The 23,628-nt window shown below is 50.1% G+C and overlaps 1 protein-coding gene across 1 annotated transcript; it reads right to left on the reverse strand.

Annotated features, from left to right (window-relative positions):
• Positions 1–556: 556 nt before the first annotated feature.
• TK2 (thymidine kinase 2) lies at positions 557–22,337 on the reverse strand. Its single transcript, XM_033128022.1, has 10 exons — positions 22,034–22,337; positions 21,046–21,077; positions 17,547–17,621; positions 16,210–16,263; positions 13,770–13,859; positions 11,688–11,761; positions 4,949–5,037; positions 4,280–4,359; positions 1,979–2,059; positions 557–947 (listed from the first exon to the last, which is right to left on the reverse strand). The coding sequence occupies exons 1-10, from the start codon at positions 22,320–22,322 to the stop codon at positions 849–851; spliced, it is 963 nt and encodes a 320-aa protein (XP_032983913.1). The 5' UTR covers positions 22,323–22,337; the 3' UTR covers positions 557–848.
• Between the last annotated feature and the right edge of the window lie 1,291 nt (positions 22,338–23,628).

Here is a 23,628-nt window from a genome sequence, read left to right on the forward strand (position 1 = left end):
GGGAGCCTCAGAAGCCAGGGCTGGTGGCCCTTTGCCCCAGCTTGGTACGGGGCAAACCAGCCAGGCACCAAAAGCCACTTCCCTGATACGGAACTGGCAACAACTCAAGCAGGAGCCAAGGAGTGATTCTAAGGACAAAGAAGCCCAGATGATGAGGTGGTAAACGCCACCGTGGCCTCACGCTGGGAAACCACTACACGTTGGGCTTGAGCCAAACACAGCACAACTGTGTGGAAGTCTAAAGATGCCGATTGTCCTGAGAACTGGTCAAATAATGAAAAATAATGACACTGGCTCCACGCACTGCTGGCTCTCCTGATACAGATATGAGGGTCTCCAGCAGGGAAAGGCAGGGCAGGATCAGGCAGCCCGGGGTAAGAGAATGTTTTAGAATTGTCAAAATATAAATGGTGTCAACTCCACTGTCATTGGCTGGGTGACCCTGGGGAGTCCCTTAGCCTCTCTGAGCTTCAACTTTCTCCCTTGGCATATAAGACCACTACCTTGCCCTCCTGGGTGGTCCGAAGGGTTAGAGATCATGAACCAGCATGTCAGGTGGCTCTTGCTAAGGGTTTAATTAGAGGGATCCAGCAATGGGAAACCACCATGAGATGCATGAGGGGGGACGCAAGGCTGCAAACACTACAGGGTACAACAAACACGTTGGTCCCATTTGTCATTTACCCGCGAGGGCCAGAGACCCAGGACAGACACCGGCAAAAGTGAAAAGAACATTAGGAAAACAAATCTGGCCAGACACAAAGCCCTCCCGAGAGCAGATTTTCCACATCATTCTTAACAGCTAACTTGGCAGCAGCGGGCGTTTTTCTGGCACGATCTTTCCCATTCTAAAAGCCACGTTTCTGATTCTCCGGAGTTAATATTCGGTCCCGGTTTTGTTCAAAGAGTTCTAACATTCTCTGCATGTCGTGGTCAGCCTCAATCACCTGGAAATTAAACACGTGGTCACAGGGCTGCCCGTGAGCCCAACGCCACCCTTCTTTCAAAGATGGAGAGAAAGAGATGGAGGCAGCAGGAGGAGGCAGGGAGAGGAAGGCTAACACCAAACAACTCTAGTTCTAGGTCAGTCTACATTCTCAGCTGTACTTCCACTGAAGAACCCACTAGAGTTGTCCCCGCAGCAAGCTCATAAATGATTTTTTTCCTCATCATTTTATGCCATCCAATTTTCTACAATGAGGGGGGGAAACGGACTTCACCTCTTTAAAAATCCACAACAGTAATATCTCACTTTCCAGCAACCTCACTGCCTTGAAGAGCCACGAGGGAAAGTCTGAGCAGCCCAAACAGACGGCCCGCCCTCTGATCTCACACTATGTACATGTCCCTGCAGCCTTAGGTATCCACGTGCCTGCCTAGAGATTCAGCAGCAGCAACTCAAAAAAACAAGGGGACAGAGAAGCAAGAAATCACGGCACACAGCAACAAAGTTAGAAACGGGCAGTGTCAGCAGGAGAAAGCAGTACCGTAAAAAGCAAACCCAGGAACTGAATGACATCAGTAGACTGGGGCGAACAGTCCTATACACCTCAGCACCTAAGGGCATCACTGCGTGACAGCACAGAACAGCAAATGGTGCTCCTTCAGGTGCCCCGAGGCACCGAGAAAAGGTGCAGTGAGGCTCTTAGCCTGCCATCCACGGAAGAAGAAATGGCAGCATCAGAAAAACCATCACCCCAAATGATTAAAACTACAACCCCAGTCTAGAAGCTTCTGCCATCTGGAACGTTCCTTCGCTGATGATGCTGGATAAGTGAGATGCTACTGTGGTCTCTGGTGTGATGACACTGAGACCGATCACCTTCCCTCAGGTCTGCCCAACTCAAGCCAGAATGGGGAATTGAGAGACAAAGAACCCCTTTCACCCTCCCCGCTTACGTCTTCCCCAGACTGCAGAGTGGCCGACGTTCCCCGGGTCACTTCTAGAAAAGTCTCCTGCCCAGTCAGGGGGACTTACCAGAACAGGGGCTGCTATGGGGAAAAGGCCCCCTTCGATGAGCCATTCCTCGTAGAGTTGGTGAATAGCATCCAGGTACTCCTGCCGGGGGGAAAAACACAGACGCGCGCGCGCACGCGCTGCTGGAGCAAGGAGGAGAGATAGCAAAACTCTCCCATCCATAGTCTTGGGCAGGTAGGGCGGGTATCAATGACTACAGGGCAGTGGCTTGGACCAGGAGCCCACAACAGCCACCTGGCTCAGGTGGACAGCGATAAATGCAGCCACTCACTCTGCCAGCCAGGCCGGGCATCACAACAGTCAGAAGTCTCACCACCGCTGCCCATCTCTCCCTCTGGGGCACCTTCCCGCCTGGCTTCTCTCATTTACTGCTGCTTTTCTAACAGCAGGGCAACCAGCTCCTTCAGTGTGTTGGGGGTGGCGGGATCCATGGCCAGGCGTCCAAGCCCCGGGCAGCCTGAACCCTTCCCTCCACCAAGAGGAACATAACTGTCACTGGCCTCAGAGCCCCACTCCCACTGCTTGCACCCCACCAGACAGCTCATAACCTGTGGATCCTCTGAACCATAAAGACCAACTTCAGAAAGCCCAATGAGGTGGAATCCGCGGATGGAGAGACCTGGACACGCCCCTAACCCCTCAGTGCCTCTGCAGCAGGCAGGACTGGACAGCACACACTTTCCCACGCGTGGCACAAGGTGCTCCTGGCTGCCCACCAACACCTCCTCAAGCGGCAACTTACTCCCAGCCCAGCTCTTAGGTGAACCGCATGGCTGCCTTTTCATCCATCACTGAGTGCTGCCTTAGCCACAACAGACAGATTTGTCCTGTAGGACTTGTCAGAACCATTAAGACAGGGGCGGCTGGATGGCTCAGTTGGTTAGAGCACGGTGCTCATAACACCAAGGTCGCCAGCTCGATTCCCACGTGGGCCAGTGAGCTGCGCCCTTCACAACTACATTGAAAACAATGACTTGACTTGGAGCTGGAGCTGATAGGCCCTGGAAAAACACACTGTTCCCCAATATTCCTCAGTAAAAAAAATTTAAAACAAACCAACAAAAGCCATTAAGCCAATGGCTTAGAGGGACTCCAGACTTGGCGTTTCTTTAGAACAGCTGGGTCATGGCACAGAGCTGCTGTGGCCTCTCACTGCGTGATCTATCCCTGCCCCACTGTGCCCTTCCTCCAATCATTCCTGTCTCTGGATTTCCAAGGACCTGCCCAGACCCAGGCCTGGGCCTTCATGGCAAATAAGGCTGGGCAAGCTTCAGGAGCCCAGTCCAGCCCATCCTGAGTTTAGCCCCTGTGACATGCCATGGACGCTTGCACAGCCTCTGCCTATGTACTTCTAGTGGTAGCTTCTCACATGGGGCATTCAGTTCAATATTAACTGAGAAACTTCCAGGTGTCTGGCCATGGGACACATGCTGGGGATACAGAGGGAATGAGATGGAATCTTAAAAAGCTCACAGTTTCCTGAGGGATGGGGAACAAACAGGTAAATAAACAGTTTCAGTATGCTTGTCCTAAGGGCTATGATCATAGTAAGCTCAGGGGCTGGGGGAGCACAAGGGAGAGAAGGTCAGGGAAGGCTTCCTGGAGTAGGTGACATCTGAGCTGAACTTAGAAAGCAAAAGAAACCACTATGCAAAGGCTCATTTGTGTAATCCTACGATGAGTGTGTGTGTGTGTGTGTGTGTGTGTGTGCCCACTAGTTCTTTATGGCCAGAGTGTGAAAGACAGACAGTAGAGGGAGATAAACCCATTGTCCAGGACCTCGTATGACATGCTATGAAATGCGCACCTTATCCTAGACCATGAGGGGGAGGTGGGGAGTGAGGCAGCCAGACAAGGAGCGCCTTCTGAGTGTCTTACAACAGCACCGCCTAGAGCAGGTGTGGCCCTGAGCCAGAACCAAGAAGGGCGAGGCAGTGAGCAAACACCAGTGAGTGCCACCTCCGATCTGAGCACCGTGCTAAGTACTGGGGATGCAGCAGCGAACAAGAGGGCACGTTTTAGAGCTGATCAAGCAGGCACAACAGCAAGCCATCTTCAGGAGATGAACCTGGTGATGCCCGGGCAGAGGGCAGGGGCGGGGGAGGGTGCCAGCACTGAGTCTGGGACAGTGAAGCAGATCTGGACATGGCACGGGATCTCCAGCACAAGGGAAGTCAGCGTTCACCCTCCGATCTGCTCAGGTCCTGTTTCTCTCTCTGTGACAGCAGCACAATGATCTCGCAGAGGGTGGGGCCAGGCCTCACCCAGTTTGCCTCTAACGGGGTTAAAGGGGGCTCTTACCAATGGAATGACCTTCTCCTCTTCCCTGCATCTCATCTTTAACCTCTGATAACAGGTCTCAGGAGTGGTCCGGAGATAAACTGAGATTTAAAAACATAAGCGGCTCTAGTGACTCTGTTCATGGCATAGAAGTGAAAGCCAAGGAGAGGAGGAAGGCAGGCATGTGGGTAAGGCATGGAGAGAAACATCTGCCAGCATCTCTGAGCAAGAATCACAGACCAGGCTGAGCCCCCAGCTCAACCACTGACCAGCTGTGTGACCCGACAGGCACCGTGACCCTCATCCTGACTTCTGTTCCCTTTCCATGTCACCAGCCCGACCAGGTCACTGGGAACTGAATAAGGTTCCAGACACAGACAGAGCTTAGCATCGGGCCCAGCACCCAGGGGGTCTCAGTAAACGTCCAGGTTCTGTCCCCTCCTGCCTCCCTTACAAACTAGAAAAGCCCACCAAATCACAATGGATCCAGAGGAGAACGCCTTGAGGAACAAAGGCCAGAGTGCTTCTCTGGGAGGGACCAGGAGCCCCCATATTCTGTCTGCCCTTGGGGAAAAGGCTAAATGGATATGGGGAAAGAATTACCAACGGTAAGGGCCCCGCCCACCCCCCCTGCTGATGTGCCTGGACAAGCTCATCGTCACTAGGGCCAGGGGAGAGGGGCCATCTCACCTATCAAATCCACGGACAGAGCAATGTTCCTCACGATCCAGTCAAACCACTCCGACAGGACCACGTAGTCCACTTCAGGCATCTTCCCACTGCAAGGAGACGTGTAAGGATTCTGTTTACCCACGAGAAAGTTTCTGGGATGTGCCACTCCCCTAAAGGAACTGGGGATCGTTTTTGTTGGAAGGGTACTGCCAAGGGCACCATGGGGTAGTGTGACCCACAGGACAGTGAACGTGTGGGGATGACCAGGACCCTAACACCCCGACCTTCCCCTCCCTGGGGACGGACGACAGTGCAACGTAGCAAGTGTCACGGCGCTGACCAACAGGAGAGCTCACTTGGGATTTGAACTCCAAGTAGAGAAAGGGGCTTTGTCCCTGAGAACAGGGACCGCTCCGGGAGGGAGGTGGGGTGGCAAACCAATTCCACCTCCAGAAACTTATTTTGAGGAAATAATCATGGCTGCCCACTGCAGCACTGTTTAAAATCATGGAAAACTAAGTCTTGATACATTTATGGAACAGAAAGCTATGCAGGAAGTGAGAATGATGGTGTAAAATAATATTTAATGACGTGGAAATGCTCCTAATCACATGCTCATAATTCAATGAAAACAGGATATAAAACTGTGCATATAGTATGACCCAACCATTCTTTCAAGAGTATTCGTCCACACATTTTGAAAAAAGACTAGAAACAAAAACACCAAAATGTTAGCAGTACTTTTCTCTGACCTGTAGGACTATGGGAGACTTTCAATTTATTTTCTTTATACCTTTCAGTATTTTCCAAAATATAACAACCTATTACTTCTCAAATCGAGAGTGGGGGGCAGGAGGAGATGACTGCATATTTAAATTGTTAACTGAAAAAGGAAGGAAAGGAGGGAGGGTGGGAGGTCAGGAGGGAGGGAGGACAGGGGATGGAAGAAAGAGCCAAAGAGTGAAAAGAGACCTGGCGTCTTCCTGGCCCCTGTGGATTTCCTCTGCCCCGAGAGGAAATGAACAGGAAAGAAAGGAATGGCAGTAGCTGGAGGAAACAAACCTGTCAACAGTTGGGTGCCCCTCAAAGGCCCAAGGAGAGGAATTCCGTCTTAGCATCCTTCACCCATCTTTGATCCACTCAGAACTGGGTTTGGTGACTGACTACAAAGAGTAGGTATGCCCGAGCTATGTGCAGTGGGGGATCCAGGCTGAGCTGAGTACGGAAACAGAAGCCTGTCTCCATGATTCTGAGGGACGTCAGGCAGCGGGTGCTGTCTCATCCAGGTTTGTGGTTTTCCTCCTGGGAACGCTGCCTGACTCTGCCTCAAGAATGGGGTGACCAGCAGTACTGACACTCTACTGCTTTTCTTTCCACAGCACACACACAGGGCGGCGCTGCCTCTCTACAGAAAATCCAACAGCGCAACTCACTGCCAGTGGACTGAGAGGGTTTCATGGGGCCTTGCCCTTGTCGCAGGCTGACAAAATTGAGGTCTTGGGTCCATATAAATCCTGCTGCTTCTGCTTGGCACAGTTTGCTGCCACCTTTGCCCTGAGGCCCAGAGAGCCCCTGGTTTGCACAGCACACGTTATAACAGAAATCTCACACTCAAATGCCAGCCACCTCGTGTACACTATTTTCTTTTGTTTTCACAAGACCTTGTGAGGTCAATTTCAGTCCCAGTTTAAAGATGAGGAAAACGGAGGCCCAGAGAAGTTAAGCCCAGCTCTGTCTGAGCAGGGATTCAGGCCTGGCTCTCTGTGACGCCCCAGACCCACATGCTCTCCAGTGCGTCCCTCACCCTCCCTGCTCTGTCAACCGAGGAAGGCCTCGCTCTCAGACCCATGACTCAGCTGTGAATCCCCCACATCTGGATGAAGAGGGGGAGGAGTCCAAGAGCCGGGGCCAGTCAGGGAGGTAGGAAGACCTGCCTGTTGTTCCCAACACAGGGTCTTAATCAACGTCCCCGACCACCGGCCCCACGTCAGTCTGCGTATCATTTCCCGAGCTGGGCCTACTCAATTCCCCTACTTCTGCTCTTAGAACACGCCGACCAGGCAATCTTGCAAAATCTTTCCATTCAATTATTCACTGCCGCTTTAGTTATGTGAGTCTTTCTCACCACCTTCAGCTTTTCATTTCGGCACAGTGCCCACACCTCAGAAATTCTCGTCTTTAAGGAAACGGTGGAAGCGGAACACAACCCTCTCAGACCCCTGGTGGCCTAACTGTGCTTACAGTCTGCCAACCCGAAACTGGCTGGGGGGTTGGGGGGCAGGGGGCGACGTACTGGAAGAGGTAGTCTCTCCCTAGGGGAACTGCTCACTTGTTCAACCCAAAAGGTAAAACCACCCTTTGAGAAATTCTGCTTTGAGGGAGGCAGAATTCCAATACGTGGGCTTTTCTGGACATGTGAGCCTGCAAATGCAAACAGCAGGGCCAGGCCCCCAGAGATTCCAAGCCAAGATTGCAAGGGCTTCTGATAAAGAGAAAAGGATCAACCCCAAAGGGGAAGGGGCAGCAGTCACTCGCCCACTGCTGTGTGTCCCCACATGAGCTCCCAGGCGGGACCTGACACCCCACTCATGCCGTCTGTGGTTCCCAGTACCCAGCCAAACTCCCCGCAGGTGGGAACCAAAACATCCTCTTCTAGGTACAGGCCAAGGATCCAGCCAAACCCAGTTCTAGGCTGCATTTGGTGCAGGCTCAAATGATGGCAATCTATACTTTGGGGGAGCAGAAACCTCTCAAACATCCACTTTCTCAATAACCACAGCATCAAGACAAGCTGGGGCTGGAAGGAGGGTGATCACAAAGAAAGCCCACACTCTGTGGTCTTCCTTCTGTCACTTTAGCTCTGGCTAAAACCACCTTTCACTTTAGCTCCAAAAAGAAAATCTTTGGCCTATGGCTCCTGACCTAGGGTATAAACCCAGAGACCCTTGAAACAAAGATAACACAAAACCCCCAACAACCCAAACCTAAACCGGGAACAGGAAATCCTGCACCATGCAGAACTTTCACTGCCTGGCCCCAAAGACTACCCATGGGGGGAGCTCTTGATTTCAGGACCCCAAAGGCCCAGGGGATGCCCCCAAAGGAAACAACAGGGACAAAATTCCAAAGGGAAAGGGCAGGCATTAGGACAAGGGCTCCTTGGAGGCCACCTGGCTGCTGGCTTCGTCTGAAGCTCTGCCCCTGCAAGTATGCTACCCATCCAGCAGGATGGTAGCCGCCCCATATAGAAACGCAGGCTGCCTGGCCCCTCCCTGGCTCAGTGCAGCAGCGAGTACATGTGAACATGAAGCACAGTGAGCTGTGGGAGCTGCCAATTGTAAAGCCTGGGTGGGCAGAGGCCTGGCTCCCCGAGCCAGCACTCTGGGGGCGCCACTGGGCCTGATGTCTCTGGTCTTATTAACAAGAGAAATCTAGGTGTCTCTCCCCACTCCCTCATGACAGCTGCCCCGGCCAGTTTCCTGCCCATCAGGAAGGAGCACTGGCTTTCCAATCCCGTCTAGATTCCTGATCTGCCACACAGGGTACCTACTCAGGTCAGCCTTGAGGTTCAAAGACCCAGACGAGAAAAGCAGCTCCTGTCCACGGGTCCTGGCCCTGCCCCTCAACCACCGGAGCAAATGCCCCAATTATCTGCACAGGCTGGTCCAGTTCACAGGCGTATCAGCTACACTGGGAGGGTGCTTCTCAGAGGTTCTCTGCCTCCCGAACCTGGGGAATCCAGAATATACGGCTGCGGGAAGGGGTACTCCAAGTTACGTGCTAAGCATGATGTTTGTTACAGTTACAGACAGAAGAACATGTTAGAGTGCAAAATCCAATGACATTACAACATAAAAGAGGAAATGTCAAAGAAATTCTATTTGTTAAGCAGCCTGCTTCAGGCCACAGGGTCTGCGGGGACAAGGGGGGAGGCAGCCGCCTGGGTGACGTTGGAGGACTGCAGGGAAAGGGTGTGAGGAGCGTCACCTTCTCCCACTTCCCCAAAACCACAGTGCTGTGTGGCCTGAACCTCCAGGTGCCACGTGGTCCTGGCAGCCTCTGGAGCACCCAAGGCCACGCGCCGACCAACAGCCTCTGGCTGCAGCCAATGCCACCAGCCCTGGGTCTCAAGGCTCCAACAAGGTCTGCAGGGGAATCCACGTCCTCTGCGAGAGTTATATGGACTTAAAAGAATTCGATGCCAAGAACAGAAACAAGGACACTGTACATTTCTTCCATGGTTTTTTGTCCCCCAGATATCCTCAGCACAGATGCCAGGATTTCTGGGAGAGCGGGGGGAAGCGTAAGTACGCGTGAAATTACCAGGGAAGGAAAAGAACTCACAAAGATGAAAAGCCACAGCCTGGCCCGACACCACCCACAGAACCGTCCAGGGCAAGGCCCATGTGATCTGCCCAGTGACCTGGACCATAGCCATCGATTAAGAAATACAGAACCACTATCAGAAGCGTCATAATGAAGATCTATGTCAAAGCCCATGGACAGCAGCTTAAACTGCCCCTGGGACAAGCAAAAACACGGGGCTCCTGGGGAAATTCCCCAGGCATTGGGCGGCCTATGGGGGGGGAGGGCGGGGCAATTTGGTGAAGACCACGGTAGGTAAGGACCCACATATGAGTCACAGGATCCAAACCAGACAACTGTTCCAAAGGCTCTCCAGAGATGAACAACAGTTATTACTCGCAGCGACAAGAAGGGCTCAGAGAGGTTTAGGCACCTGTTCATGCTCACGAAGAGAACAAACATGGAGCCAGGATGGACCCCAGGTCCACCACCTCCACACCCTCTCACTCCCCTTGACTTCTGGCCTCCATTCCAGGTTACCTCCTTCAAAAAAGAGCCACAGGCTGCCACAGACTGGGCCACGCTGCCTGTGATTAGAAGACAGAGACAGCCCAGCTACGTGAGGGTGACACGGACTCCCCACCAGCTGGAGGCCCAGCGTCTGCTCTTCGAGCCATGCTTTTATCAGAGCAGTAAACAAACACCAAAGGGGCTCCCTTGCACTTTTCCCTTCTCTTTTCTGCTGTCCTCCCGCTGGCAGAGACACTAAAGAGCAGAGAGCAGAGAATAAAGGATCATGGAAACCGAGCAGTGACTTCTCCAGCCTTGCTGGAAACCCAGGCAGCTGGGGCAGGATGGGACACCAACATGGGGAACACTGCCTACGGGAAGGGCAGAGCCCGCAGGACAATCTGAGGTCAGAGGACAAAGGCCTGGCTGCTGTCCCTGAATCCGGAGAATAGGTCTAATGTTCAGAGCAGGTGGAGGCAGAGGCTCATCCTGAGGCCACACAGGCTCAAGGGCACGGTCCCAGGCAGCTCAGTGCCCATGGGAGATGCCTTTTTGTGGCGCCCTCAAAGGAAAGCGTGTAAAAGAGCTGGGGCCAGAGCCTAGGGAACAAGTGGGGCCGGAGACCAAAGAGCGGCGGCACCCAACAAGCCAGTGGTTAACAAGTACCGACCAGGTGCCAGCTCTCTGCTGGGTCCCAGCCAGGCAAGTAAACCAGGGGTGGTCCCTGTCCTCAAGAAGCATTGGGGGACACACAATAGACAATTACACAAATAAACATACACTAAGTTAAACCACATGAAATTGCCACTTTGATAGGTCAAAATTGGTCCAATATTAATAATTTCATATGATTCAACCTAATTAGAAGTTGTCTTAAATATTACGAGGAAAACCAATAGAAAATAGTAATTAAGAATAAGGGGCTTCACCCATCTAGACAGGGTGGTTGGGGAGGGTCAGGAGAGGTGACATTTAGGACAACAACTGCAAATGAGAAGAAATGGGGGACCAGCACATAGAGAGTAGAAGGCAGATATCAGGACCAACTCTGCAAGCACCTCAAAGCTCAAAGCAAGAAGCAGTAGTGTGGGGGGGCTGGCAAGGAGAGGGGGACCCGGTACACAGCTACCAAGAAGGCAGGGGCGTGGAAGAAGCTGAAGTTTCAGACGCCAGCCTGCAACCCATTTCCCCAAGACCCCTAAAAATCAGCAGTCAACTGAGCCCAGGAATGAAGGGTCCCACGCTTCTGAGGGCTCAGCGCTGCAGACCACCATAAGTCCCCTCCAACTATGTCAGTATGACAGAGCCTGCTCTCGTGAGGGCAGCAGACAGTTTTGAGTGAAAACCACAACAAATATCATGCACGCTGCTAGAATGATTGCTCTAGTCGCTCTAAAATCCTCACCCTCCCCAAATCCTCCCACTTTCCCATGTAACCCACAAGGGCCCTCCCAGCTCTCAGGCTGGGTTGGCTGTGTGACCCGCTTTGGCCAAAGGGTAGTTAGCAAATGTGAAGCCATGGCTTGAAAAAGCACTCGTGGATTTCTGCTTGTGCTTCTGCCCTCTGCCATCACCATGAGAGGTGGATGCCCAGGCTAGCTTGCTGGTCCCAGAGGAGGATGAGAGGCAAGAGAAAGAGGCGAGTCACCTCGTCACCCTTGCCGGGGCCATCCTAGAGCAGGCGACCAGCAGACATATCATGAATCCCAGCTAAGCGCAGCAGAACCACCTGGCTGACCACCCTTGATGACTGAACCATCAGTACAGAAAGCTGTCTGTCGTCGAGGTTTTGTGGTTGATTGTTACACAGCATTACTGTGGCAATACATAACTGATACAACACAGTAGGTATTCAACATCTGCCAATTGGATAAACAAGTTCCAGTTTCATTTCTAACAAATTAATGGCTTAATAAATTAGCAGTTGAGCAAACTACGGTACCTTCTATATAGGTTCTCTACAAAAATGTATCTTGCGCTGTGAATCGACCGCTCCATCAACCTCACAGGTGACGTCTATAAAACAAAAAATGATTCACTAACTCAGGCAAAGAGGAAGGGGTCAGGAAGGCTTGAACAATGCCTATGCTCCCCTTGCCAATGGCCCACACTGAATACAAGAATCGAGAGGCTGACATTAGGCTCAGCTGTGTTCCTCCCTCAACCTGGACCGTCTGCACCCCTAACGCTCAGTGGCCAGTGCAGCCGTGCTGGGGCTGAGGGCTCGTGAGCAGGAGAGGTAAGGCTCAACTGGATTGTGGGTTTGGGGAACTGCCAAGGGCTGTCCAGGAAAGTGGTGTCAAGTGCAAAGTATGGTGATGACTACAGACCTAAAATAGGGCGCCTTTGCTTAAGCGGTGGGATCTGAATGCCTACGGTAGAGAGCTCAGAGAGGACTGGGGTTCAGGTGACATTCTGGGGACTATGCCATCAGTGCCTCAGGGTCTGGCTTTCTGGGACCCCACAAGGATGCCAGACCTGCCAACTCTGCCGCTTCTTCATGGGACTGGTTGGAGATCACTGCAGCCCTTTGGAAACTGGGAAAGATCGTGTGCAGAAGGAAAGAGGATGACACTGGCATCACCCCTGTGCCAGGCTGCTCACACCCGCCACAGATGAGCTCTCCCTTTGTCCACAGCGTCCCTTGGGAAGCAGGAGGGGCCCTTACCCTTGACACCAAGTGCGCAAACGCGGCTCTCCCTTAGCATGACACCCAAGCACCAACAGCACAATGGGACCTGAATCAGCAAGTCAGAGGCAGTCAAAGCCAGAACCCAGGAATTTCCCGACTCTCTCTCTACCTGTGTGTCTATCTGTCCATCTGCCTTTCCTTCCATTTCTGTCCTCTACTTACTTAGCACTTCCCACTGCCCATCTTTTGCTGGCTCCCCATCCATCTCTCTCTCTTTCTGCTCATCTTTCCTAGTCCGTCTCTCTTTTTCTCTCTGCCTCCTTCATGGTAGATTTCCTTAAACAGAAGATCACACGTATGTCCCATTATATTCAGATATAATAGAAAGAATTCAGATTTGCAAGTGAGTGCCTGATCAGGAAAAGTAGAGTGGGCAAAGGGGAAAAGTACCAACCTCAGCTCCTCTAACATGTATCATTTAGACAGGCATTTGGGGAGATAGAAATTCATATGGTTCTATTCATATCTTTCCATTTTTAAGACACCGATTTGCAGAAGAATGATAGCTATAGTTGCAAGCACCTTGATCAAAGCACCCGGCCAAGTGGCTACGTCAGCGTAACTGGCTGTAGGGATCTCCTTTTTAGAGAGGCTCCAAAGCCAGTGTCTTAGGTTGTACATGTGATTTGGAATTATGGGTGCCAATCGGGATCTCTTCAGCCAGGCTTTCTTCCAAGATACTGCCCCTCTTCACATCCCCGCTGATGGAGGAGCCTGAGCAGCCTGTTTGTGCTCCATAATCTTCCCAACACCCGACTGGCCCAGGGCTGGACACCTGACCCAAGCTGAGCCAATCAGCTTCTTTCTCTCAAGAACTTGAACCATGAGCCAGACCTTGTGAAGGTTAGATAGTGGTTCTCAAACATGCGAACAAACAAAGCGTGCATTAAAATCACCTGGAGAGCTTGCTAGAACACAGATTGCTGGACCTCATCTCCAGAATTTCTGATTCAGCAGGTCCAGGATAGGGCCAGAAAATGTGCATCTCTAACAAGTTCTCAGGTGGTGCTGCTGCTTCTGGTCCAGGAACCACACTTTGAGAAGAACTGAGCTAAATGGTGTTGAGCCCAGTTGTGGTCGGATCATGAAGACTCGGGCTCAACTGTGGCATCAGAGCAACTTCTTGGCTAGCTGAGGTGGGTGGGGGCACTGGAGGCTGTCCTCAGAGAGCTACAGGAACAGAGACCTTGGCCCGAGACAGAGAAGGCTGAGCAGCACGGAAGGCCCAGCGAGACCTCCGCCTGAGGGTTCCCTTCCTACCTTCCTAGCGATCATATATCCCTCATTTGAAGACAAAGTTAAGAAGGTTGAAACCAAGCATCTGAAAGGTACCTGAGGACGAGTGTGCTGGTCCAGCATGGTGAGCTGCACGTATGTCTGCAGCGTGAGGCCCCACCGACAGGCATCACGGTACATCAGGCCCTGCAGAAGGGAGAACACAGCAATGTACCTCCAAGTGCTCTCTCTGTAGGACTCTGATCATGTTGGTCACTGATAGCCATCTCATGAATCCTTGAAACCGACGTGGGACTGAGCTTGGGCCAGAGACAAACCCAACATGATCACAGGGCCCTCAGAACAGAGTGGACAGAGCAGTAACAGCTGTGATAGAAGCTGATGTAAAGTCCCCAGGGAACATTCATTCAGCCATTCAATAAATGTTCACTGAGCCGCCGGAGTCTCTCTATCCATCAGTCAAAGTAAACCTGTTAAACCTAAATCAGTTGTCAGACCCCCTCCCCTCCCAAGCACCCACCCAGCCCCGCGCAGAACCTTTCAGGGACTTCCCATTGCAGTGAGAATGAAATCCAAAGCCCTTACAGAGCCCCAGAGAAGTGCTTCCATCTTCACTTGTCTGCTACCCTCTACCTCTGGCTCAGTGAGCTTCCAACCACAAGAGCCTCCTCCGTGTACCCCAAACACTCAGGCACGATCCATTTGCTGTGCCTGCTGTCTGAATGCTCTTCCAACAGATACCTGCACTGCCCACGCCCTCACTTTGTTTACGTGTCCACGCCAATGTCACCTTCTCAGAGACACCCTCCCCAGCTCTCCCGTCTGCAATAGAAGCCCCACCCCATCACTCTCGACGGCCTGTAGACACAGAACACGTCATGCTCCGTATTCCACTTACTAATAATCTTACTCCGCTCTCGTCCACATATTTGCTTTTTTTTTTCTCTTGGTCCTAACCAATGAAACTCCACATTCTGCATTGAAAACTGCAGGCTCCTAACTGTAGGTAAAAGAAAATCTCAGAAAGGTTAGGAGGAAAATTCCTCCTTGTCTGACGGCTACAGAAGCGAACACCTGTCTGCATCAGAAAGCCGATTCAGATAAAGGGATGAATTGAGACTTTTCACAAAACTATCAATCTTGCTATCCTGTCCAGAGTGGAAACTTGTGTAAAAATATCTAATTCTGTTTTTCATTATAAAACTGTTATCAGAAATGCTCTTTGTACCAAGAGTACTCAGACTTCTGAGACTGCGACTGTGTCCTGTGAAATGTCACCTCTAACCCCTAATGTCTGCATTCTAGTTGTCTTACACAATAATCCAGCCCTGGCTCCTCCATTTCCTAAAGAATGTGAAGTTTTCTGAGGCTTTTTTGTTATGCCCAAAGAGAAAGACTGGCATTCCATCTTGTCCCACACGCACTGAGGTGAAAACTCTTTTCATGCCTCAGGGATTCTTTAGTCAAAAGACTCTGAGAGTTTTTGCTTTAATTAAATATCCTTTACCTGCTTAGATTTCTTCCTAGCTCCAGGTAGCACCACCGACCACATCATACATTTAATTGTCTTCTGCTTCCCCACACGGGAATATTAGGGACAGGAGAACAAAAGTGGGCAAAATTACCGGTTGAATGAATGACTGAACAACTACCTACTGAGTGCTCAGCTGTGTGCTATGTTCTAGCAAATAACAGTGACTCAAATTAGACATACTCCCTGCCTCTAGTGAAACTCGAGTCTAAAGAACCATTCAAGGACATCCCAACTGTGTTGCTAGAAATGGGGGGACAGCACAGCCTCCCCCCAATCCAAGGCTTAAACACAGATCTGTCATTTACCAGCTGTGTGACCTTGGGCAACTTATTGCAGCTGCAGTTTCCTCACCTGAAAAATGAAACTACATCCCTGCATCGTGGGGCAGGTGCCCACAACCAAGAGCCTTTCTTAAGCTCTCTCTTACAGGACGCAGACTTCACCCTTCTCTTTGAAGCAGCCAGAGCAGAGCCTTCTGAAAAGGGAAGGAGTGCAATGGCCACAGCCACACCATAGCCCCTGCTTGCGAGGTCCACCCTTGGGAAAGCAGACAGGCAGCTTCAGGGCGAGCCAGAGGCAGCCCCTGGACATTGCCAAGTGCAAACCCCAATCAGAGGTTTACCAAGGAGATAGGTCCTGGGGGGCTAGGCCTGAGGAGACCTGGGTAAAAATGGGTTTCTTCTAGAAGAGGGTGGGGGTAGAAAGAGCAGCAGGAGATAGAGGCCTCCAGAAGCTGTGGCTGACCACTTGGGATAGTTTGGGATCACCGACAAGAGGTCCCGGGGCTCTGCACATGCTCAGCAAAGCCTCTGAGGTCCTTGACTTCAGATCACCAACATGCCGCCATTTTCCATTTGTCTCCTCCCTCTCCTCCTCCAACCCAGCGAAGAGTGAAGAAAATGTCTGGGCAGGGGACAGGCTCGGGCTCAGGCCGCACCAGCACCACCATCCCCAGGTGCTTGAGAGGAAGATGGTGGTTCACACAGGAAACAACACACTCACCAAAGGATTATGGCCACGGACATTTCTCCACTTGGGTACAGGCTCTGGTAACACCTGCAAGGAAAGAAAACATCAGAGACTTGCAGTTTCTCAGTTCTGAGCTCTGTGAAAGCGTGTGTTTGGGGGTTAGGGAGAGAGAGAATAAAGATTTGGGCTCCCAAAGTGAGCCAAAATAATTGAGCTACCCTCTGTGTGAGGTCACAACTACATCTAAACATGGCTTCCTCACGTGACTTCCAGAAATGACTTGAGAACAACTCTATCCCTCCCTATATACCAGTATGTGCACATGCCACCTCTCCAGCTGCCTTGGGAGCTCCCTGAGAGGAAGGCACGTTCTCTCAATCCCTCCTCCATTTGCTCCATTCCCGCTCCATCCACCTTACTGCCCACCATGTCTAGCTGGGCAGGGAGGTAAGACAAGCTACTTCAAGCACTTCAGGCTATGGCTTTTCAAATAGTGTTCTTGGGGTCAAGCTTTTGAAAGTACCCAAATCCACCTGGGGACCTTCAAGTGCATGTGAGCAGGTACCATAAGTCAGAGAAGACCAAAGGAAAGCAAGGCACAGGCCCCTTGAAGAGTAACCTCCCCCCACCTCTCACACCCCCGTGCCTTTGCTCATGCTCGTCTTCCTGCCCAACATGCCCACCTCACCTCATTGCACATCAACTTTCATCACATGGAAAACTCCTACACATCCTTCAAAATCCAGTTCAAATATCCCTTCCTCTGTGAATTATTCCCTGCCCTTCCCAACCTCTTCTCCTTCTTTCTGGGTCTTCAGCATTCCATTCCTATCCCCTAAGTAGCATATGCTGTACCACTCAGGCCTCAACACAGTGCCTGGCATCCAGCAGTTTCCTCACTAGATGCACCCTGCAACATTCCAGCCATGCTCTATAGTCTGGTTTCTTTCACATGTAGACTCTCCCTAACCAGACTGGGGGGAGCGCTGTACCGACACTGTCCAACACAGTGGCCACGAGCCACATGTGGCTATTACGAACTTGAAATGTGGCTAATCCAAAATGAGATACGCTATAAATATAAAATACATTCCAGACTTCAAAGACTTAGTACGAAAAACAACGCAAAATAGTACGTTGATGATTTTTGTACTGATTACCTGTTGATGTGGTAATATCTGGAATATGTTATGGTAAATAAAATGTTCTCTTTGGTTTTTTAGTGAGGCTATTAGAAATCTTACATTCCACATGTGGCTTGCACTCGTGGCTCGAATTATGTTTCTATTGGATAGGGCTGGACTACACCCCCTATAAATTACTCTGACAAGCTTTTGCAGGTTACTTTGAACCCGATGTGGAGACCGTACCTCGATGTCTGTTGAATTAGAGAAGAACTCCAGGCATGTTGTCTTCCCGCTTGCAATATTGCCCTCCACACATACCTGGCAAAAGACAAGTGCATGTTAGAACCTGGAAGAGTATCAGGGAAGACTTTCTAGGGAAGGGCTCAGGTGAGCAGCCTAACTGGTTCAGTCTAAGACTTCAGTGTGTACACAACAATCCTTCCACAGAAAACCACTAAGGTCCCCTGGTTAGGAATAAACAAACTGACCCTCCCCTCCAGTGGTAGGCTCCAAGCCCACTGTCCCCCATGACAGACCCTCCCTTATGTCAAACCCTAGACCATACACAGCTTGCCCTCAGCCCCCTCGTTCTGCTCTTCCCTAGCTCAACCCCTCACACTCAGATTTGAGGCCTATGTGTGCTGCCTTCTTAACTAGAGCCTAATAGCTTGGAGGTTGTGGAGCAGGTATATGTTACCTAGAACCTAACTCACTGCTTTGTGCGGAAGACACTCAGCCACGGGCTGGAAGGTATTAAGGCAGGAGAGAAGGATTTGGAGGAGCCCCTTGCTGCAGGCCAGGCCCTAAGATGCATGGCACACGCCATCACCGCACGGAACCTCACCAAAACCCGGGAAGTGGGGTCTAACATTTTCACATCAGAGACAAGTGAGGCTTGAAGAAGGGGGTAAAGCAGGGAGGACAGCTTGTACCGCCACTCTGCTCATCCTAACTGCACTGGGGGCGAGGGGTGTCACGGCACTGGACAGAGGGGCCACAGCCAGCCATCTCGGGTCTGTCTATACCAAAAACCAAGGAGCCTCCTACAAGTACCTCACTGTAGGGAGAGAAAGCATTTGAGGCAGTGGTCTTCGGTCTTGCGTATATGCTAGAATCACCTGGGAGCTTTTGAAAAATCTGTACAAGGAAGCTACAACCGAGCTCAATTACAGCGTCATCTCTCAGGTAGGACGCAGGCCTCAGTACCCGGTAAAGCTCCCCAGGTGATTTCAACGTGCAGAAGGCTGAGCACCACTGCTGACAGACACCCTACTACCCTGCTTGACAAGCACCAGAGGAGCTCCCAGACCCTCTCAATCGGACTCTGGTGGGGTTCTCGAACCTGCTGCCCAGCGATTCTGATGAGGCTCTGCTCAGCAAGGCACTGCTGGTGACACAAGCCACATGGTTTTGGCTCCAGCACATCACAAGAGGACATGGGCACTTCCACATAAGTAAGAAGACAAACTGCCCCTTGAGAACACATATTAGATGTGCTTGGGGCACACACAGTCAGAGAAGGACCCATTCTGCTGCACAGTGACCTTTACCCCCAGGCTAGAGGCACCCAGAGAAATGTGGGCCACTTAGGTGACTTGCCCTAGGTGCCGGGCCTAGCAGGGGAAAGAGAAATCACACCCAGGCCTGGCAGACCTTCTCATGACCCCCATGGAGCCTTAGTCACACCCTCCATTAACATGGGGTCAGAGTAGGCTGTCTCACCCTGCCTCACCCACTGTAAACTCTTGTCAGTCGGCTCTGAAGGTTTCCTCCTGCCTTGATCCTAAACGATATCCAGGAGAGCTAGACAATCACACTTCCAACAGATGCCAGACCATCCTCCAAGCCCGGCTCCCTGCCAGCTCAGCCCTTTGGAACTCAAAACTACAAAATGAACCCAAGGGAGTGCACAAAAGGGAGATCCCATTAGGAAACTAGGAGATTGGGGTTTTCTATGGTTCTTTAAAGAAACAACTTCTCCTCTTCCTACATACTTAAAAAGAGCTCAACCAAACAGCATTCTGCACCATCTTTGTTCCTTTCCTGTTCACTGCAAGGAACATGTTGTTCAGATGAGACCTTCTTCCAAAACTACTTGCTCCAATTCCCATCCTGAAATCCTGAAAGGTGGTAAATCTCAGGCCTCTGATTAACAACTGGTTTTCCTGGTACAGCAGGAAATTGCGTGAAGAATCTCACAAACATCATTACCTTTCAGCATATTTCAGGCAAGTATTTTCTATAGTTTCTGATCTTTGAGAGTCCTTCAACTGCTCACTGAAGGCCTATTATGTGCCAGGCACTGTGAACTCAGGAGCCAGTGCCAGCACTCGCAGAGCTCACAATGAGTGTGAGGACGGGGAGGGAAGTAACAGCAGATTACAGGAAAAGCATGCTGTGGGAGCACGTGGCCCGCCCAGCCCATTGCTCTGTGATGTGCTCACGTTTACCTCCACTTTCCTGGGCGAGACCTGGAGTCCAACTTCCCCATTATAACTAACACTGCTTTGCATCACCTAGCCTTATTTTTAAATAACAACATTTAATATTTTCTGAAAATAGAAGAGAAGCATCTTCACAAGAAGAAAAACAGAGAACTAAAAGAATAAAATAAAAACCATTGATAATTCCAGAGATAAGCATCATTTGGATGTTCAATCAGAACCAAGCTTTCCAGAGCAAACAGGCTCGGGCTCCAAAGCCCCTACCAGAAGAACCAAAATACGTATCGTCCTATTCAAGACCCTGACAAATCTGCAGTAAAAAGGAAACTTGCCCAAATATCCAACAACTAGTAAATAGATAAACAACCTGTAAGTACATCTACACAATGGAATACTATTAGGCAATAAAAAATGAATGAAGTTCTAATACATGATACAACATGGATGAACTTCAAAAATATCATGCTCAGTGAAAGAAGCTAGACCCAAAAGACCAAATGCTGTATGATTCCATTCGATAGGAAATGTTCAGAAAAGGCAAAGCCACACAGAAGTCGATTAGGGGTTGCCTGAGGCTGGGGGAGGGACTGCAAAAGGGCAGGAGGTGTCTGTTCCTCATGATAGAAATGTTCTAAAATTAGACTGTGGTGATGTAGCCAGACTCTGTAAATTTACTAAAACTCACTGCATTGTACACCTAGAATTAGTGAATTTGAGGATATGGAAATTAAACTCAATAAAGCTGTTTTATTAATAAAAAAAAAAGAAATCGTTTAATTTAACATTCCAATAACTGATAAGGGAAGACTCCTCACCCTCCAAATTCTCTCTCCCTCTCTCATATACACCCACTGTTAACATACCCCAAGTTTCCCTTAACCGGACTGAAAATTTCTATATTAACATTTTGTAACATTTCTTTCCTGGTTTTTGTTTTCCTATAGATAGTTAATGTATTATTTCCTTTGGATGATACTTCATATATTTTTATACTTGTTTTTTTTCCCACCTCTTTCATAATGACTACCTTCCCAGGTCATTAATTATTTTTCAAAAACATGATTTTGAATACTATTCCATCACATAAGATATCCCATGGCCTCTGGGGAGAGGGAGGCTGAGGCCCAGGGATGCAGATAAACTTCTCTACCCCTGAAGATCCTCTTGTATGTCTTTTACTATGTGCATGTATTCCTTTATTCCCCTCCCTAATCATAAAATTTATATATATATATATATATATATATATATATATATAAAATTCTACGCTGGAGAGTACACATAAAAGAGCGACTTACCACCGACCTTTTCTCTTTTTCATTTTCTTTATCTACAAAAGAAAGGAAATCAACTTTTAAACTGCTTTAAATGATTCAGTTCTTTGTCCTAATTTGCTAAACGACCACAAAAACAGTAATTTTTATGCTTGCTCCCTGACCTAAAAACGTTTTGCAGTGACACCTGGGACCCTCCCTGGGTGGATGGAAGCAGACCCATCACAGCTGTCTACCTTTGTGTGACACTGCAACTGCTACCTGGGTCCTGTTGGCAGGCCTGGAACCCAACTGCGCTCAGCGTTTTTTCACTTTGTATATTATACTTTCCATTTTCCACACATTTTATATTTGCCCTCACAGATGGGTATCCAGCAAGTTAAAACAGAGTGGGCTCCCTCTCGCAGTGCACGGGTAAGAGTTGGCTGTGGGCATCGGTTTCCGCCCAGGTCTCAGGTTTCCACCCAGGACTCACGGTTCTCTTCTAGGTCCAGGGCTGACATCACAGCCCACCAACCGCACAGGTGGTGCAGGTGTCACCGAACAGCCCAAGGCCAAAGAACGCCAGAACTTGGCTTTAACAGGGCCGGAAGTGGTTTCCATTTCTGAAGGGGAGGGTCTCCACTCCCTGTGGGAGAGGGAGGGCACGGGCACCTAACCCACCCACCACCCGCTGGGGCCTTCCAGCCCCCACCACCTACGCCCATGGCCAAAAGAATCAGAGCAGGAGTGGGATGGGGAGCAGCCTCGCCCATGAGAAGTGGGGTTCTTTCTGCTCTTTAGAGGACTCCCCAGCTCCAAACAGGAGATGGCCCAGAGCCCCAAGGTCCCATCCGCTGGCTGCCAGCTCAAGTCTGGGGTACCAACCAGTGGCTGTCCCCGCCCCTCCCTGCGCCTCGGAGGCGTTTCGGATTCAGGCCGGTCCCAGGTCGGTCCCGGGAGCTGAAGGATGGAAGTGCGGCGGACCCCGCTGAGCGCCAGCCGCCAACGAAATGGAAGAGAGATGTGTTACCCCAAGGCGAGGCCCCGCGCTGCGCCCCCAACGGCGCCGGGCCAGAGGCGGAGCTTCGGAGCCCCTGGCGGCGCAGCAGCCGAGTGACCCAGTTCCGCAGCGGTGGCAGCAGCATGGCCCGGCGGACTGATCCCGCGGGTCCCGACTTCCTGTGCGAGTCGTTACAAATCTGCGCGAGCGCCGCCAGCCCGGTGGCTGGCTGGCCAGCCTCGCAGCGCCGCCTCCCGCCCGGCGCCCGCCTCGCCCGAGCGCCTGCTGGGCCAGGGCTCTTAAAGAGACCCCGTCGCATTCCACCCTCTCTCTGGCCGGAAAATTACTCAGGAGGAGGGTTGGCTGTTTACAGCCAGGACATCTTCCCGCAAACGGGAGGCTAGCAGAATGAACCCACGATTTGGCAAGACTGGGGGATAGAAGGCCAATAATATGTGACAGATTGGCTAATAATTATTGGAGATTACTTGAGCCCTGGCACACACGGTGTCATTTATTCTTCCCAACAACCCTGCAAGTGAGTATTGTTACTCCCATCTGGGAGCTGAGCTAATTTTTAGAAACTTAGCTAACTTGTTTAAATGATCAGAAGCATTCGAATGCAGCTGGAATTCAAGCCCATCTATCTTGCTTCACAGGCTACTCTCTCTCTCTGAACTTTGACGCATCCAGAGTCTGGGCTGTAAATGTACTAGATCCCTCAGGAAGATGTTTAAAAAACAAAAGATAACAACAAAGAATCCTAAACTTTGTATGGAACTGCAAAAGACTCTGAATAGCCAAAACAATCTTGAGAAAGAAGAACAAAGCTTCCTCATTGATTTCAAGTTATACTACCAAGCTATAGTAATAAAAACAGTATGGTATTTGCCCGAAAACAGACACACAGATCAATGGAATAAGATAGAGAGCCCAGAAATAAGTCCATGCATATATGGTCTATTAATCTATGACAAAGACAGCAAGAATATAAAATAGACAAAAGACAGTCTCTTCAATAAGTGGTGCTGGGAAAACAGAACATCTACTTGCAAAAGAATGAAACTGGACCACTATCTCACACCATATACAAAAATAAATTCAAAATGGATTAAAGATTTGAATGTTAGACCTGAAACCATAAAATGCCAAGAAGAAAACATAGGCAGTAACCTCTTTAATATCTTCTAAGATATTTTCTTAGACCAGTCTCTTCAGGAAAGGGCAACAAGAGCAAAAATAAACAAATGTGATGACATCAAACTTAAATGCTTTTGCACAGCAAAGGAAACCATCAACAAAATGAAAAGATATCGTACTGAATGGGAAAAGATATTTACAAATCATACATTCAATAAGGAGTTATCAATAATATCCAAAAAATATAAAGAACTTATACACTTAACATCAAAAAAAAAAAACCAAAAAACCTCATTTAAAAATGGGCAGAGAACTTGAATAGACATTTTTCCAAAGAAGAGATACAGATGGCCAACAGGCACATGAAAAGATGCTCGACATCACTGATCATCAGGGAAATGCAATCAAAACCACAATGAGATATCACCTCACACCCGTCAGAATGGCTATTATCTAAAAGACAAAAAAATAACAAGTGATGGTGA

This window comes from Rhinolophus ferrumequinum, chromosome 15, assembly GCF_004115265.2.
Source record: "Rhinolophus ferrumequinum isolate MPI-CBG mRhiFer1 chromosome 15, mRhiFer1_v1.p, whole genome shotgun sequence".
NCBI lineage: Eukaryota > Metazoa > Chordata > Mammalia > Chiroptera > Rhinolophidae > Rhinolophus > Rhinolophus ferrumequinum.